General features: G+C 41.1%; 1 protein-coding gene across 3 annotated transcripts in view; it reads right to left on the reverse strand.

Moving 5' to 3' along the window:
- Positions 1 to 14,507, reverse strand: part of rock1 (Rho-associated, coiled-coil containing protein kinase 1) — a 53,863-nt gene that overhangs the window by 14,811 nt on the left and 24,545 nt on the right. For all 3 annotated transcript variants that reach the window (XM_010886462.3, XM_010886472.3, XM_020045400.2), the window contains exons 3-16: positions 14,005 to 14,105; positions 13,630 to 13,767; positions 10,901 to 11,076; positions 10,595 to 10,679; positions 9,988 to 10,132; positions 9,567 to 9,705; positions 6,696 to 6,787; positions 5,181 to 5,340; positions 4,578 to 4,647; positions 4,294 to 4,382; positions 3,200 to 3,248; positions 2,944 to 3,079; positions 992 to 1,083; positions 420 to 666 (exon numbers count right to left, since the gene is read on the reverse strand). In XM_010886462.3, coding sequence (XP_010884764.1) covers positions 420 to 666; positions 992 to 1,083; positions 2,944 to 3,079; positions 3,200 to 3,248; positions 4,294 to 4,382; positions 4,578 to 4,647; positions 5,181 to 5,340; positions 6,696 to 6,787; positions 9,567 to 9,705; positions 9,988 to 10,132; positions 10,595 to 10,679; positions 10,901 to 11,076; positions 13,630 to 13,767; positions 14,005 to 14,105 — 1,719 coding nt within the window. The remainder of the gene's footprint in view (positions 1 to 419; positions 667 to 991; positions 1,084 to 2,943; positions 3,080 to 3,199; positions 3,249 to 4,293; positions 4,383 to 4,577; positions 4,648 to 5,180; positions 5,341 to 6,695; positions 6,788 to 9,566; positions 9,706 to 9,987; positions 10,133 to 10,594; positions 10,680 to 10,900; positions 11,077 to 13,629; positions 13,768 to 14,004; positions 14,106 to 14,507) is intronic.

Consider the following 14,507-nt stretch of genomic DNA (forward strand, 5'->3'; position numbering starts at 1 on the left):
GTCACTACCAGAGACGGCACGCATTGTCACTACCAGAGACGGCACGCATTGTCACTACCAGAGACGGCACGCATTGTCACTACCAGAGACGGCACGCATTGTCACTACCAGAGACGGCACGCATTGTCACTACCAGAGACGGCACGCATTGTCACTACCAGAGACGGCACGCATTGTCACTACCAGAGATGGCACGCATGCCAATCCCCACTTTCACCTTGAGATCATTGGATTTCATGGGAAATTTTTTCGGGCATAGTTAATGTTTTTAAGGACAGATATTCACGCAACGTTTACAAAACATTTTATCCTGTCATTGCTATGACTAGCTACGGCAGAAAAACCCTGGAAGTGTAGCAATCCGCTAACCGGGATGAAAGGGTGGTGCATTGGATGTAGCCACAAACATGCTGCGGTACCTTGCAGTTGGCGGATCTCCTCTGACCCCTGACTGTAGTTCCTCCTCTCAGAGTCCAAGGTGTTCTGCAGCTGCAGCAGCTCCTTCTCCAGCTGGGCCCTCCCCCCGTCCGCTGAACGGCTCTTTTCCTGCAGCTCTCGGTTCAGCCCCTCCAGCTGACTCATGGACTTGGCCATCTCCGTGTGGCTCTTCCGTAGACGCGCCGCCGTGTCGGACTCCACCCGCAGCAGGTCATTGGCCTCCTCAAGCTGTCAGTCAAGGATACAGAGTCAATGCTGCTTGCTGACACACACAACTGCTTCAGATTCTGCATATTTAGACCATGAAACAGTTGCTATTTGAAAGTCCAACACCAGTCCTGTATATGGTTATAATTCCTTTGTCTCACTTGCATATGAAAACAAAATTATTTAAATTTGATGATAAACATCAATGTATGCAAAGCAACAAAGACATGGAGTGACAACACAGGGACACATCTTTGTTAATGCTCACATGTGTATCATTCTCATTCTAACCCCCCCCCCCCCCCCCCCCCGAGTGGTATAGTCTCATTATAAACAACAACTGTACCTGATTCTGCAGTTGGAGAATCTTGTCATTAGAAGCCTGAGAGTTTTGGCTGATTTTCCTCATATTCTCAAGCTGCTCCCGCAGGGTGGACACTGGAAAGAATTAAGAGTAAAAATAAAGTCAACCATTCTCCCCTTCAAAACAACCCACTAATCGTCAGAAGAGAAATAGGGCACATCCATATATATTTGATTAACCAATCTCTTTGAAGGTGTCCAATTAAAATAAAAACATGACTAAACGTTATTAAGAAACATCTGCTTTTGTGGCTGGAATAAACTTAAGCCTGGCATTTCAACTCCTCTGTTTATATGCATGTTGCTATGTGATCTGTTTAAGGACTTATTGCATGTAAACCCACTTATAGCTTTACAGCGATTCCCTGGTCCCAGTTAATGGAAGGGTCAAATAGGGCATGTGCATGGGTTAAGACTGCTAGTTAGCACTGCAGAAGGGGTCACAGAATAGCAGACAACACCAACAGGGCAAGCCGCTTTCATCTTGCTGTCGGGGTCAGTGGTAATCCAGTTGGGACAACATCTGTTTGGGGCAGATCAAGTCTGTTTCCCGGATGGTGCCATGGACCCTGGTCAAACGTACTGTATTATATTGATCTTTGTTTCAATGAAGGGGCTAATATGTGCAATCAGACATTACCTATGTGACCAATGGAGAGAGCTCTATCAGATGCTCTTGGTGGAATGATTACTAGTGGATTACATTTAACTATTATTGTTACGTCCAGGTGGAAGATTGGGTACTACTGGAATACATTTAACTGTTATTATATTTTTTAAATACTGCTGATAAAATCTGCAATTACTTCTAATAGAAAGAGAATGTTTTGATGAATTAATAAACTTCAAAAAATGATTTTACACATGATCAAATGGTTAACACTAGGACCGCCAAATGCCTAAGTAAATAGGCATTTGAGGATGTACTTTAAAATGTGTCATTATGAAAGCTACACCCCCCTCCATGACCTTTCTTAAATAGATGTGTTTTACATTGTTCAAATCAGTTTAACAGTTTGTGTTTACTAATCTGGGAAAATCACAGGGCACTTGGCATTGGTACGGAGGCAGGCACCAATCAAGTACCCAGGCAGGTAATGATGTCAATGGATGAACGGCCGATAGCCCCAAATATGAGATCAATGTCCCTAGGTTAAATGGGTGTGATAAACCCAGACACACCTATGCATGTGATTCTAAGGTAATGACGAATGTTGATGAGGGTGGAAATTGTACAGAATCTGCACTCGGTCAGCAATTAAGACACTGAATACAATTAATAACGTGTAGCTCACAACGTGTAGCTCACAACACTTATGTATGACAATATATAATGTTGTGTTTTGTTAAAATTACTCTTAGAACCAATCCATTTTGCAATCAAATATATTATTTTGATTGTGCGCGCCCAGGAACACCCCATGACCTCATAACACAGAGAGATGCTAAATGAGTAGTAAATTATTTGGACGCTGACAGATTAAATGGGCATTATGTCAAACCTTGTCATTGTAAAGAACATTTCCATGAGAAGTTCAACTAGTCAAAAGAATGCACACCAGCTTCTGTAATGAAATGGAAAAGTGACAGCCTCCCTCTAATCCATCCCATCAGTAAGAAACGCGGCTAATCTTCCCTTAAATAAGCAATGGCACATGGCAGGACGCGACAACCCTCGGTCTGGTTGCTAAAACTCTACAGTCAAGTTAGAAATCAAGCACTAAACAACATAGGGATTCATTGTGCCATCTAAATCGCTTAATTGTTTTAAAGAACTCTCTCAAACCATCATTGCTACAGCTTTTACAAGGTGGTCAACCAAAAGTAAAAGTTGTAAGAGTCAGTTTGCACTGCTGCATGCATTGTTGCTGTAATTCAGATAACTTCCAAAAGGTGGGAGCAAATCAGGGATATTTCCTTTAATACAATCCTTACCCTCATTTTCCATGTTGCGTCTTTTCTCTGCCTCCTGGTCGGCCTTTCTTTGGTATTCGGTGGCTCGGTGCTGGATCATCATCTTGTCTTTCTCCAGCTGAGACATGCTGGCCTCTACACCCTTCCTCGCGTTGGCCTGGGAGATGAGAAGGAACAGGATTAAGTCCTTATTTAGGCCCTATGTAATTTGTTTGCAAGACACTTGTAGACAACCATAGAATTATAATTTATTAGCTTTGATAAGTGTTTCACTCACCTCTTCGTCCAGCTCTTTCATGATCTTGTCAAGCTTCGAGTTCGAGGTCCTAAAAAAAGAAAGTTTTGCACTTCAACTTGCTTTGCTTGATCTTTTAACAATGGAACTGCTCTAAATGAACAGCATATTTTATTAAAACCAACATGTGTATTAGTTTAGTGTGAAACTGTGACTAATTGGTTAATTAAATGATTGGAAAGTATATGAAAGGGATCCAAGGAACACATTTTGCAAGTCCTAAAATGCTCTTAACATATAATTATAAGTAATGATTAGCAAGTCCCATGTAAAGTCCAGAAGTTTCTCAGCTCAAATCACAAGTTCCTAAGTTGGGGTAATACTTCAACACCATTTTTATTTCCTGTTTTAGTTGCACTGCAAGCCAATACATTTAAGAACACTACCTCACGCAGCACAGCAAATATTCTTGATACATTTGGTCCATTACACACCACAAGAATACCTAAACCATATCAAAGGCTGGCTTTTGGGGTCTGAGAAAAAGCATGAGAAACTTTATTTTGGGTGCACCTACCCCTGAAAGCTGCAATGCAGTCCTTGCATTTTTATATTTTTAAGCACTATACGTCAAATCACTGTGTGCTCATTTAATGAAAAACTCTATAACTCTATAAAAACCGATAATACAACATAAAAAAACAATCAGAGATAAGCCTTATTTTGCCCTCAGTTTAGAAATATCATAAAGAAAGATCGTGTATGTGAATGAAGACAGGGAACCACAGACAGGGAGCATGCCACTGCTGCTTTAATGAATTGCAGGAAAATACCAATTACTGACACATGAAGTAAACCACATTTCTAGCAGTTTATTTCCTTTTTAAAGTTGTTGAATTGCATATTATGTCTGGATGCTTCCATTCAGTCATCTTTCTCCAGGACACATATTTAACAGGACACTCATTTCTACGAGAAGAGAGGATGTAAGAGTGAATGAAGCCCTTTTGGAATGGGGAAGTCTAGTCTCCAGACTTTTTTTTGTTGCTAAGTCGAAAGTCACAACATTTGTGACCGGAGTTGGACTTGAGTCCAAGTCACGTGACCGGAGTCCAGATATCTAACAAGCTGCATACCTGCACTTCTGTTCCATTTCATCCTTTAGCTGCATCTCACTGTGGAGCTGTTCTTCTAACTGGTAGATCCTCTTCTGTAGGTTCTCCAGCTACACAAAACAAAAGTACAATGTTTTAAGACGCATGCAAAACATACTTGCATAAGTGCTAAACTAGTGTACAGTACATTATGTACTAAACACAAGGTAACAAACGTACAATCCAAGTCTGTTAATAGCAAGTTCAGACCACAGCAACTCCAGACGCAACAGACTGACTCATTTAATTTGCAAGTGAATACTCACATGGCTCTTGTCCTCCTTAGTGGAGCTGCTGCGTTTGTCAACACACTTGGTGCTGGAGCTCCGGGGAAACCTGGGGCATAGACCACAGCACATGATCACAGTGGGACCACACTTCCAGGACCACAGCACATGATCACAGTGGGACCACACTTCCAGGACCAAGGCCACAGACAACATGACCACACAAAACACATTCCACTGAGTGAAACACATATTGGTTGTTAGCGAAGTCAGGTAACCTGCAGTAGGAGACAACCAAAGGTAGACTTCTTCCAAGCTTTCTATTTAAACTAGTGGCATTAGGCTCCTGTGGCAGCCTTAAAAACTGTGCTGATGGATTTAGTAGGTGCAGGTAAAATGTGTTGATGTTAGACTGACAATTGACTCAGAAAAAGGAGCCAGAATATTTTGACTGTGGTGTGTCAAGCCTCTCTATGAATATGGTAGGTTTCAACCCAGCAGAATATGGTAGGTTTCAACCCAGCAAAACACAAACTCTTTCCTGTCCAATGAAGTACAATAACTAAATACATTTTACTGAAGCTGCAGGACTTAATGGCAATTGCAAGGAACAAAAACCTGGCAATGCGGAGTGACACTTACTGATGACTGCTGTAATAGGTGAAGCCCACAAAGGGCAGCTGGTTGCCCACAAAGGCCTTTGGTATGGGGAAGGTCTCCTCATCTCCCCGGTCTTCCTCGATGTCATCAAAGTTACTGGTGTCAATGTCGCTGCTCAGCTCAGGCACCACTGGGGCCGCCGCTGGAAACACGGAACGGAAGGTGGAGAAGAGAATGACTCTGCAGAGGGACACCGACTCTACTAGTTTCCTGTGGCTTTCTATGGCACTGTGTTGTGGAAGAAATGCCAGTCCTAAACGTTAAGGCATATGTTGGACTTCTAATGCTGGGCTTTGGCCAAATAAAGATTTGAGTATAATGACACCCAAGTGACAGCAACACACTTGACATCAACCCATATCTTCTCTCCCATTATGGTATAGACTGTTTGGTCAATCTAGCCAACATGCCAACTAGGATATGAAATGTATCAACTATAAACACTAGCACTTAGTCTGGCATTTGATACAGTAGGTATGGTAATTCTGAGAGAGAGTTGTCTCTTTCAGACACATCATAAATGGTATCCGATTCCCTATCAGGTGCAGTAGACTGGCACCCAGCCAGTCAGTACGGTAAGCATGTAGAGAAGCAGCTACGACGACAACTGCTATCTGTATCACACAGAGCCAGACCAGGGGCAGTGTTGCCAAACCAAAGTGCTGGATTGCAGACTGTTTGACATGATCCCAGTAAAAAGAGCTGCTACAGCCAATGGATTTACATTTAGCCCTCTGCTGGAGAGCACAACCTTAAGACACGGCTCCAGATCAGCAAGGTAAGCAGAAAGTAAACAGTTTGAAAAATAAGCTCACCAGTTTTAGCTACCAGTTTTATCCATTTCCACTATACATTTATATATAGGGATGGACCAATACCACTTTTGCATTGATAATACATACCAATTTTGTTGACATGGGCTACGATTGTCATAATTCTTGCACATGACTGAATTGTATGTTATACAGCTTTGTTAAGATTCTTGAATAAAAATATGTTGAAATACACTGCATTTGTGGAAATCCTATATAAAGGTAGAATGGGAAAGTGAAGACGTACTGGACATGTTAACAGCAGATTGTTATGACAATCCGTTTCAGCTCTTTAGACTCTCTTTGATGATACTTGATGACATTTTTAGCCAGTAAACATCATTAATGTTTATATGGTCCTCTTTTATACAGACAGGCCAAATAAATCAAGAGAGTCTTAGGCATGGCATAAAAGTGACATTACTTAGAGCTGCTGACCTCTTTTGGCTTTACAGTCAAGGGCTTCAATCAACCATCAAGGTTAACATGAGGGCAATCATATCAATCAGTTCTGGGACATTAATGTGCATGAATGGTTATTATTCTGAAACTCCATGAATGTCTGAAGCAGGTCAATTAGCAAACTAGTATAATAGCACATCTGTAACATTTGTCAATTGAAGAGTATATAATGAAGGGGGAGGGGTGTAACAAAGAGGAAACAAAAAACCTGACACCAACTCACTCTCTCGGATGTTCTCCCATGTCCACTGGTCATTTTTAAAGAAAGCGTGTCTCTTGATCTCGTCCACCCCATTGCGACCCAGCCGTACCTCCCTGGTGACAAATTAAACAAAAGTACACATAGAACAACATCCAGCTTACTGATAATAAGCATTGCAAATGAATAGAAAACCCAGTGAAAGCATTTAAACATGATAGCTCCCCAAAAGACCACAGTGCATTAAGTAATAACTAAGTCTAATCACATCAACAAGATCACAATACATTTACTTTAAGGAAATCACTTCCTGGCTTTCTGCCATCCCACACCTACGGGAAGTGAGCCATCTGCATTGTCACAAGTCTTCTGTCCTTGCACCCCAATGGCGGAACCAACTTCCACCTGAGGTTAGGACAGCAGAATCTCTGCCAACATATGAAAACCTACCTCTTGAAAGAGTACCTAAAATAACTACAGCCACACCTCCTGTTACTCCGTGAACGCAACATTATCTGTATAGTCTTCTGCCTTGCACAGACTTTTGCCCACAATTAATTAACTGAGGGTACTCACTACTACGGAGTTGTGGGCTTCACATATCTTGTTAAAATGTATGCATTAACCGTAAGTCACTCAGGATAAGTGCCAGCTAAATGATTTAACTTCAACTATAAATCAATGATGAAAGCAGGAAATCAGTAATAAAAGATGAAAGGGACGGTGCAAGGTTGTCAACTAGCCTTTTATCTACTTGCACAGACTCCAGGTTACTCATGAATACCCTTGTTTTATGGACAGTGCCTTGTCAAATAGAGGCAGTAAGCATCTTCTGGTTGCGTTAAGTCCTATTTTGTAAATGAAAGCCATGCCAATGCACCATGTTTGGGTTCACTGTATTGCCTTATAAAGAACCGCCGTCCAATGAGTTCAGCAAACGCATCAGTAAATACATGCAAGCCAGTTCAGGTGGCAGCCAGGATCAAAAATGAATCTGGGCTATTTACATTTTGTTTACATGCTTGGAGGCATTTCAATGTTACATTTTTCTTCATTACTGCAAGCATTTTTTGGCTTTTAACAATAGGGGTCCTCCTTTTTGGCTGTTCACCGTAGAGGTCCTCCTTTTTCAGCGTTAATATTTTTTAGATTTAACCTCATAAGGGCTTCATTGACACCTCTTTGATCCTTGTGGTGATACATGTTAAAGACTCCAAGCCAATAACAATACATTTTAATTAAATGCAAAAAGGACCCTATATTCCAATAATCTTGAAAGTCCAAATGTATTTCCAGAGGTTAACCATTAACATCCCTAACGCAAATACATAAGGATCCATGAGTTGAGCTAAATGGGCAAATAGATAGAGTATACAGTGAGGGAAAAATATATTTCATCCCCTGCTGATTTTGTACGTTTGCCCACTGTCAACAAAAATGAAATGATCAGTCTATAATTTTAATGGTATGTTTATTTGAACAATGAGAGACAGAATAACAACAAAGATATATAAATTGATTTGCATTTTAAAGAGTGAAATAAGTATTTGATCCCCTCTCACTCAGAAGGAATTCTGGCTGCCAGGTGGCTTTTATACAGGTAACTAGCTGAGATTAGGAGCAATGATCTCAAGGCAGCTGGGACCATAGTCACCAAGAAAACAATTGGTAACACACTACGCCGTGAAGGACTGAAATCCTGCAGTGTTCGCAAGGTCCCCCAGCTCAAGAAAGCACATGTGCAGGCCCATCTGAAGTTTGCCAATAAACATCTGAATGATTCAGAGGAGAACTGGGTGAAAGTGTTGTGGTCAGATGAGACCAAAATCGAACTATTTGGCTTCAACTCAACTCACCATGTTTGGAAGAGGAGGATTGCTGCCTATGACCCCAAGAACACCATCCCCACCGTGAAACATGGAGGTGGAAACATTATGCTTTGGGGGTGTTTTTCTGCTAAGGGGACAGGACAACTTCACCGCATCAAAGGGACAATGGACAGGGCCAAGTACTGTCAAATCTTGGGTGAGAACCTCCTTCCCTCAGCCAGGGCATTGAAAATGGGTTGTGGATGGGTATTCTAGCATGACAATGACCCAAAACACACAGCCAAGGCAACAAAGGAGTGGCTCAAGAAGAAGCACATTAAGGTCCTGGAGTGGCCTAGCCAGTCTCCAGACCATAATCACATAGTAAATCTGTGGAGGGAGCTGAAGGTTCGAGTTGCCAAAGGTCAGCCTCAAAACCTTAATGATCTGCAAAGAGGAGTGGGACAAAATCCCTCCTGAGATGTGTGCAAAACTTGTGGCCAACTACAAGAAACGTCTGACCTCACTCATTAAAATGCATTTTGGCGTGTTTTTCTGGATTTTTGTGGTTGTTATTCTGTCTCTAACTGTTCAAATAAACCTACCATTAAAATTACAGGCTGATAATTTCTTTGTCAGTGGGCAAACAGCAATGAATCAAAAATAATTCCCCTCACTGTACATGCCAAAATCTGGCACTATTCTTTTAAAAGGGCACTGCATAGAATCCTGCCTCTAAAATATACCTGGTCTGCTCCAAGTCTTCCCTTACTGATTGAGACCGATATAGTACTTGCTAGTCCAGGGTGGAAGGGATAGAATTGAGAGTGTCTAAAGTGAGTTTAAGGAGATCACTAATGCACACCGATAGACGGACCAGGGAGACAGTTTAAAAGAGTAAAGTCAGTACCTCAAATTTTGTAGAAAAAGATGATTTGAAACATTTAAAACAACTTCAGATCTTGCTTATTTTTACACTAGTAGTACAACAACAACAACAACAACAAAAAACGGACATTGTTCCCCTTTAAAACTAATATGTGCATTTCTTTATCTAGACTATCCAAAACAGCATCATCCTCCTAACCTGTCAGTCAGGAAGGCACAGATAAGGTTCTTGGCATCCTTGGAGATGTCACTGTCATCGGGGAAGGTCAGGGCATTCTTGTGGTTCATGATCTTACTATAGGTCCCAACCAACGAGTCAGCATAAAATGGTGTGTCACCTACAGGCACACAAAGCCAAACGTTAGCTAGTGTATATACAACCAACACATTTCAAATGGTCCTCAATTGTGATTTCCTAACACCTGACCTTAGAGAAATATTAAGTTCTAAAAGGTTTTCGTTTTTACAAACGTATGTCTTCTGAAACATAATCGGAATAATTTGGTCCAGTACTTTAGTTCTGGACCAAATTATTCAAGTTATGTTTCAGAAGACATACATTGTTGGTATATAAGGATCAGTTTTACTTGGATGGGAAACGGACTAGTTTTGCTACTAACCAACAAGCATCTCATAGAGGAAGACTCCCACAGACCACCAGTCACACTCGCGGCCGTAATATCCATCTCCTCCCTGGGATTTTAGTACCTCTGGCGAAATATAGTCTGGCGTTCCCACAGCTGTGTCACATCGTACCATGCCATCCTGAAACAAAGCACCACAGTAAACTGTGTATTGAGAAACATTTGTGTCGCATCATACAACACTTACGCGCTCTAAAACATTTCACAGCTCAAGAAAACAAGTACCTGCTTCAGCTGCTGCTATGGGCTGCAGCAAATTAAGTAGTGGCACATTTATTTTTGTCCTGCTAACGTCACCTACGTTTGTATGGAGTATTTCTTCTACTTATGACAATTGGAACCGGTTAGGGGCAGTTTTCTGATAACTCCAGTAAGATTGTACTTCTATTCAATTAAAATAACTGCGGAAGAATAACATTTTATACACAACATCACAAACATTGGAAAAAAGCCACAATACTACAGAAATACAATGGTTGCAGCAAAATGCTCAACCATTTCTAAAAGTGGACTCTACAGGATGATCACTTGCTCCCTAATCATTAGCAGTCATGGTGTGTTGGAGCTGTATTGTGATAGCTACCTTGTTCATTTTCATACAGGTCCCAAAGTCTGCCAACTTCAAGTGGCCTGCTTTGTCTAGCAACATGTTATCAGGCTTCACGTCCCTGAAAAGATACATTCATATAACAAACTAGCAACTATAAAACTTAAGACATAATATTACACAAGCAAAACATTCTCACAATAAGAGCAGTTCACTTAACCGGTAACCAAAGTCCCAGTTTAGAAAAACCGCATCAAGAACTGCAACTACTGAAGTAAATCAATTAAAGACACTCCAGAGCCAGCTTTGGAAATATAGGAAATGTAGCATTAAAAGTAGTACCGGTGTATGAAACCCATGGCATGGATCCCATCCAGAGCAAGCACCACCTCAGCGGTGTAAAAGCGGGCCCACTTCTCAGGGACGTCATAGTTGCTCATCAAGTTCACCAGATCTCCGCCAGGCATGTACTCCATCACCATGTAGAGGTAGCGGTCATCTTGGAAGGCATAAAACAGCTGTGGGGAGAGGAAGGGAAAAGGTTAAGGTTAGTGAACAAATGGAAAGGAAATTAACAAAATGTTTGAAACTACATGAGGATTCTGCTACAATGTCCTGAATCCCACTCACATGCTTCTTAGCAGAATGTTCCTATCAGGCAAAGTGAGGAAGAGACTAGTGATTCAGTAAAAGGCCATGGTTCTAAACTGGTTGTGTCCAAGGACCCACATTGAACAAAGTTGTCTTAGGCAGAAACTCAAAAAGAAAACATAACAGAACTTGATATGTGGGTTCACGAGTGAACCTCAAATGCTAACTGTCTAATGACCCCATGAAAAGCCTCTCTCAATGTGCAGGTGTGCAAAAACGACCTTTATTTCCATTATTTGAGTAAAAACAAAAAGGAATATATTGTGATGCAATAGCCATATAAACCAGCCCTGCCAGAGACTACCGCCACAAAAACAAAAACTCACCGAAGCTAGTGAACCACTAAATGCAATGTTCCTTCAATAAGCTAGCAACTGTAGTAACATTATTTTAGCACAAATTAGTTTAAATGAATCAGCAACTGCCCGTGCTGACACGAGTGAAGTATCTAGTCAGCTGCTATGTAGTCAGCTGAGCTGTCCCACAATGTTACAATGATGCTGGCAAATGGAGTTTTTGAAGCATGCTGAATTATGGACTGTTGCTGGGAAGTTAGAAAGTCTTCAGCAAGCTGTCAAGCAGTTGCAAATCAATGACAATAAATGTGTTCCTCAGTGGACCCAAAAACCTTAACAAGATTATATTCCATCCCTGCGTTTGTCAAAGAAGGTAACAGCAGGCAGTCTAAAACAATCAAAATCAGTTCATGGCATTGCTGATGAATACTGATGTGTTAACATCAATACTTTGTGTAGGAGTATTTTCAGACAGTGGGTTTTGAAAAGAATGAGACGATTCAACGAATTGAGGAAATGTAACAGATATATCCAAGTAATCTTGATAATTACGTTGGTAACCTGGACTGGCTGTGCAAAACGTTGTTTGCATGGGCATAATCTATAAATAGAATCAATATCTGAAAGGGAGTGGTTTTGATGACAGGGGCTCAACAACAACTTTATAACCAGCGGTCAAACCATTAGGGTTGCACGATATTGGAAATAAATGACATTGCGATATTTTTTTTTTCTGCGATATATATATTGCGATATGAAAAAATACAGGATGTCTTCAGAAAGAGCTTTGGCTATCAACCTGACAGTATGTATCCTTCATTCTTCCACAGCCCCATCCTCTATAATTAAAATGTATGAAACTCATTAAAAATATATATATTTCAGAACAGGTTGCTAGGTAATAATATATAACAGTAATAGTATAGCAATAGCAACAGTAGTAAAACAGAATGCACAATTGGGCATAACTTACTAACTGCAAGATGCAGTCTGTGGCCCGGGCACTGTAATCTGGTCCACTTGTTCAGGTGCAGCCTTCACCATGTTCACGGCATTGTCTGTTGTAATACAGACTAGACAACTCCTTTAGGCCCCAATCAGCTAAAGCTTCTCTCCTCCCTGTTGTGATATTCCCACTTGTATGATCCTCTGGGAAATTGCAGTTTGCAAACAGTGACTTTTCAGGTGGAGGTCCTCGTTAATATAGTGTACGGTCAGACTTATGTAGGGCTCCGTTGTCCGGCTGGACCACAAGTCTGTTGTTGCAGTATAATATTCCACTTGTGACAGTTTTGTTTCAACTTGTGTCTTGCATTTCTCATGCAGCTCTGGGATGGGAACTTGAGAAAAATAGTTGCGTGATGGCATTACATACCGCTTGTCAAGCGACCGGATGTTTTTAAAACCCTCTTTGGTAACCGTGTTAATTGGTACCATGTCTTTGGCAATGTGAAACCTAATTGAATATGCGATTTCTCTCTGCCGTTTGGAATTTGGGGGTGTAATACTGGCAAATGCATCAGAAATAGATTTTTGCTTTGGACGGCATTGAGATGCTTTGCACTCGTCATGCGAATATTTGTGGTGCCGCCTTAAATGTGGCAACAATTGCAAGGCATTCTCGACAAAGTACCTGTTTTTGGTCAACATCTTCCTGTCTGTAGCTGAAATATTTCCATGTAATTGACGATGCTTTTCTTTTTGCAACCAAATTCTCCATTTCGGTCTTTTTTGCCTGTTCCTCGCTCATCATTTCGTCACACGCAGTCTGCATGTCAACCACGTGCACCAACGAACTCAGTGTTGAAAATAATAATAAACTGTGTAGTCAATAACCCATAAATCAGAGTCAATTACCTTATATCAGACAGATATAATGCAGGTTTTCCACTTGAAAAATATATATATAGTAGACTGATTCAAGTTTCCCTTACTAAATCACACATTCTGCCATGTGACTACTGCGGATGCGTACATCACAATGTCGATGCTGAAACGATATATCGTGCAGCCCTAATTAGAATAAGTTATCATTTTTATTTGTAACTCCAAACAGTTCTTCCCTACAAGATTCTGCCCACAGGTATTCTAGCACATAGACTTATTTGACTCAAATATCAATACCTGTACCACCCAGGCGCTATTCGCAAAGGCCATAATGTCCCTCTCCTCCCAGAAGAAAGCGGAGTCCGACCTCTTGATCATTTCAAACTTGCTTAGCAGCTTCATGGCATACACCTTCTTTGTGGCTTTGTGTCTCACCTAAGACAGACAGGAGAAGAGCATAGTTAGGATGTATACTGGGCTTCCTTAGGAGATGTAAAAGGCACAAATGTAAGCCCGTACCACATATATAAAACATGGCAAGCAGATATCACAACTGACTAGATTCACACAGGACAATATTAACAGGACAACAAGACAACATTAGCAAGACAACAGGACAATATTAAAAGGACAACAGGACAATATTAACAGGACAATATTGTTGATCCTCACCAACTGCACTTCTCCAAACGCCCCCCTCCCAATAACTTTGACCACCTCATAGTCCTCCGCTTTCATCCGTAGGTCTCGGATCTTACTGATGGTGTCCTTATCTGAGGAGAGATGACATTGATAGGAAATCGGTTAGATCAAGGCTAAATAATGGTAGCTTGTCTAAGTATGACTACAGTGTAGGGCTAAGTAATAGAACTCAACCTTAGACTCAATGTTGCACCCACTGCTATGAAGCTTCTGACAAAAAAAACGGTCAGTAGGGCTTTTCCATTTTTCGGTCCGTGTATGCCAACCAGGCAGTACGCAATCAAACAAGCAGAGACCTCTGAGGATTACTCATCAGGAATGTAGACAAATGTCAGTTTGTCTAGATTCCTGATGTGTTAAATACACAGGATCAATACATATTTGTGATTAGAATTTGCAGAAAATCTGATGCGGGAATGCTACCGTACACGGGTGCTTTTTGCCTACCACTGTATTTAATGTTAGCAATTGTG

The sequence above is a fragment of the Esox lucius genome, chromosome 3, assembly GCF_011004845.1.
Source record: "Esox lucius isolate fEsoLuc1 chromosome 3, fEsoLuc1.pri, whole genome shotgun sequence".
NCBI lineage: Eukaryota > Metazoa > Chordata > Actinopteri > Esociformes > Esocidae > Esox > Esox lucius.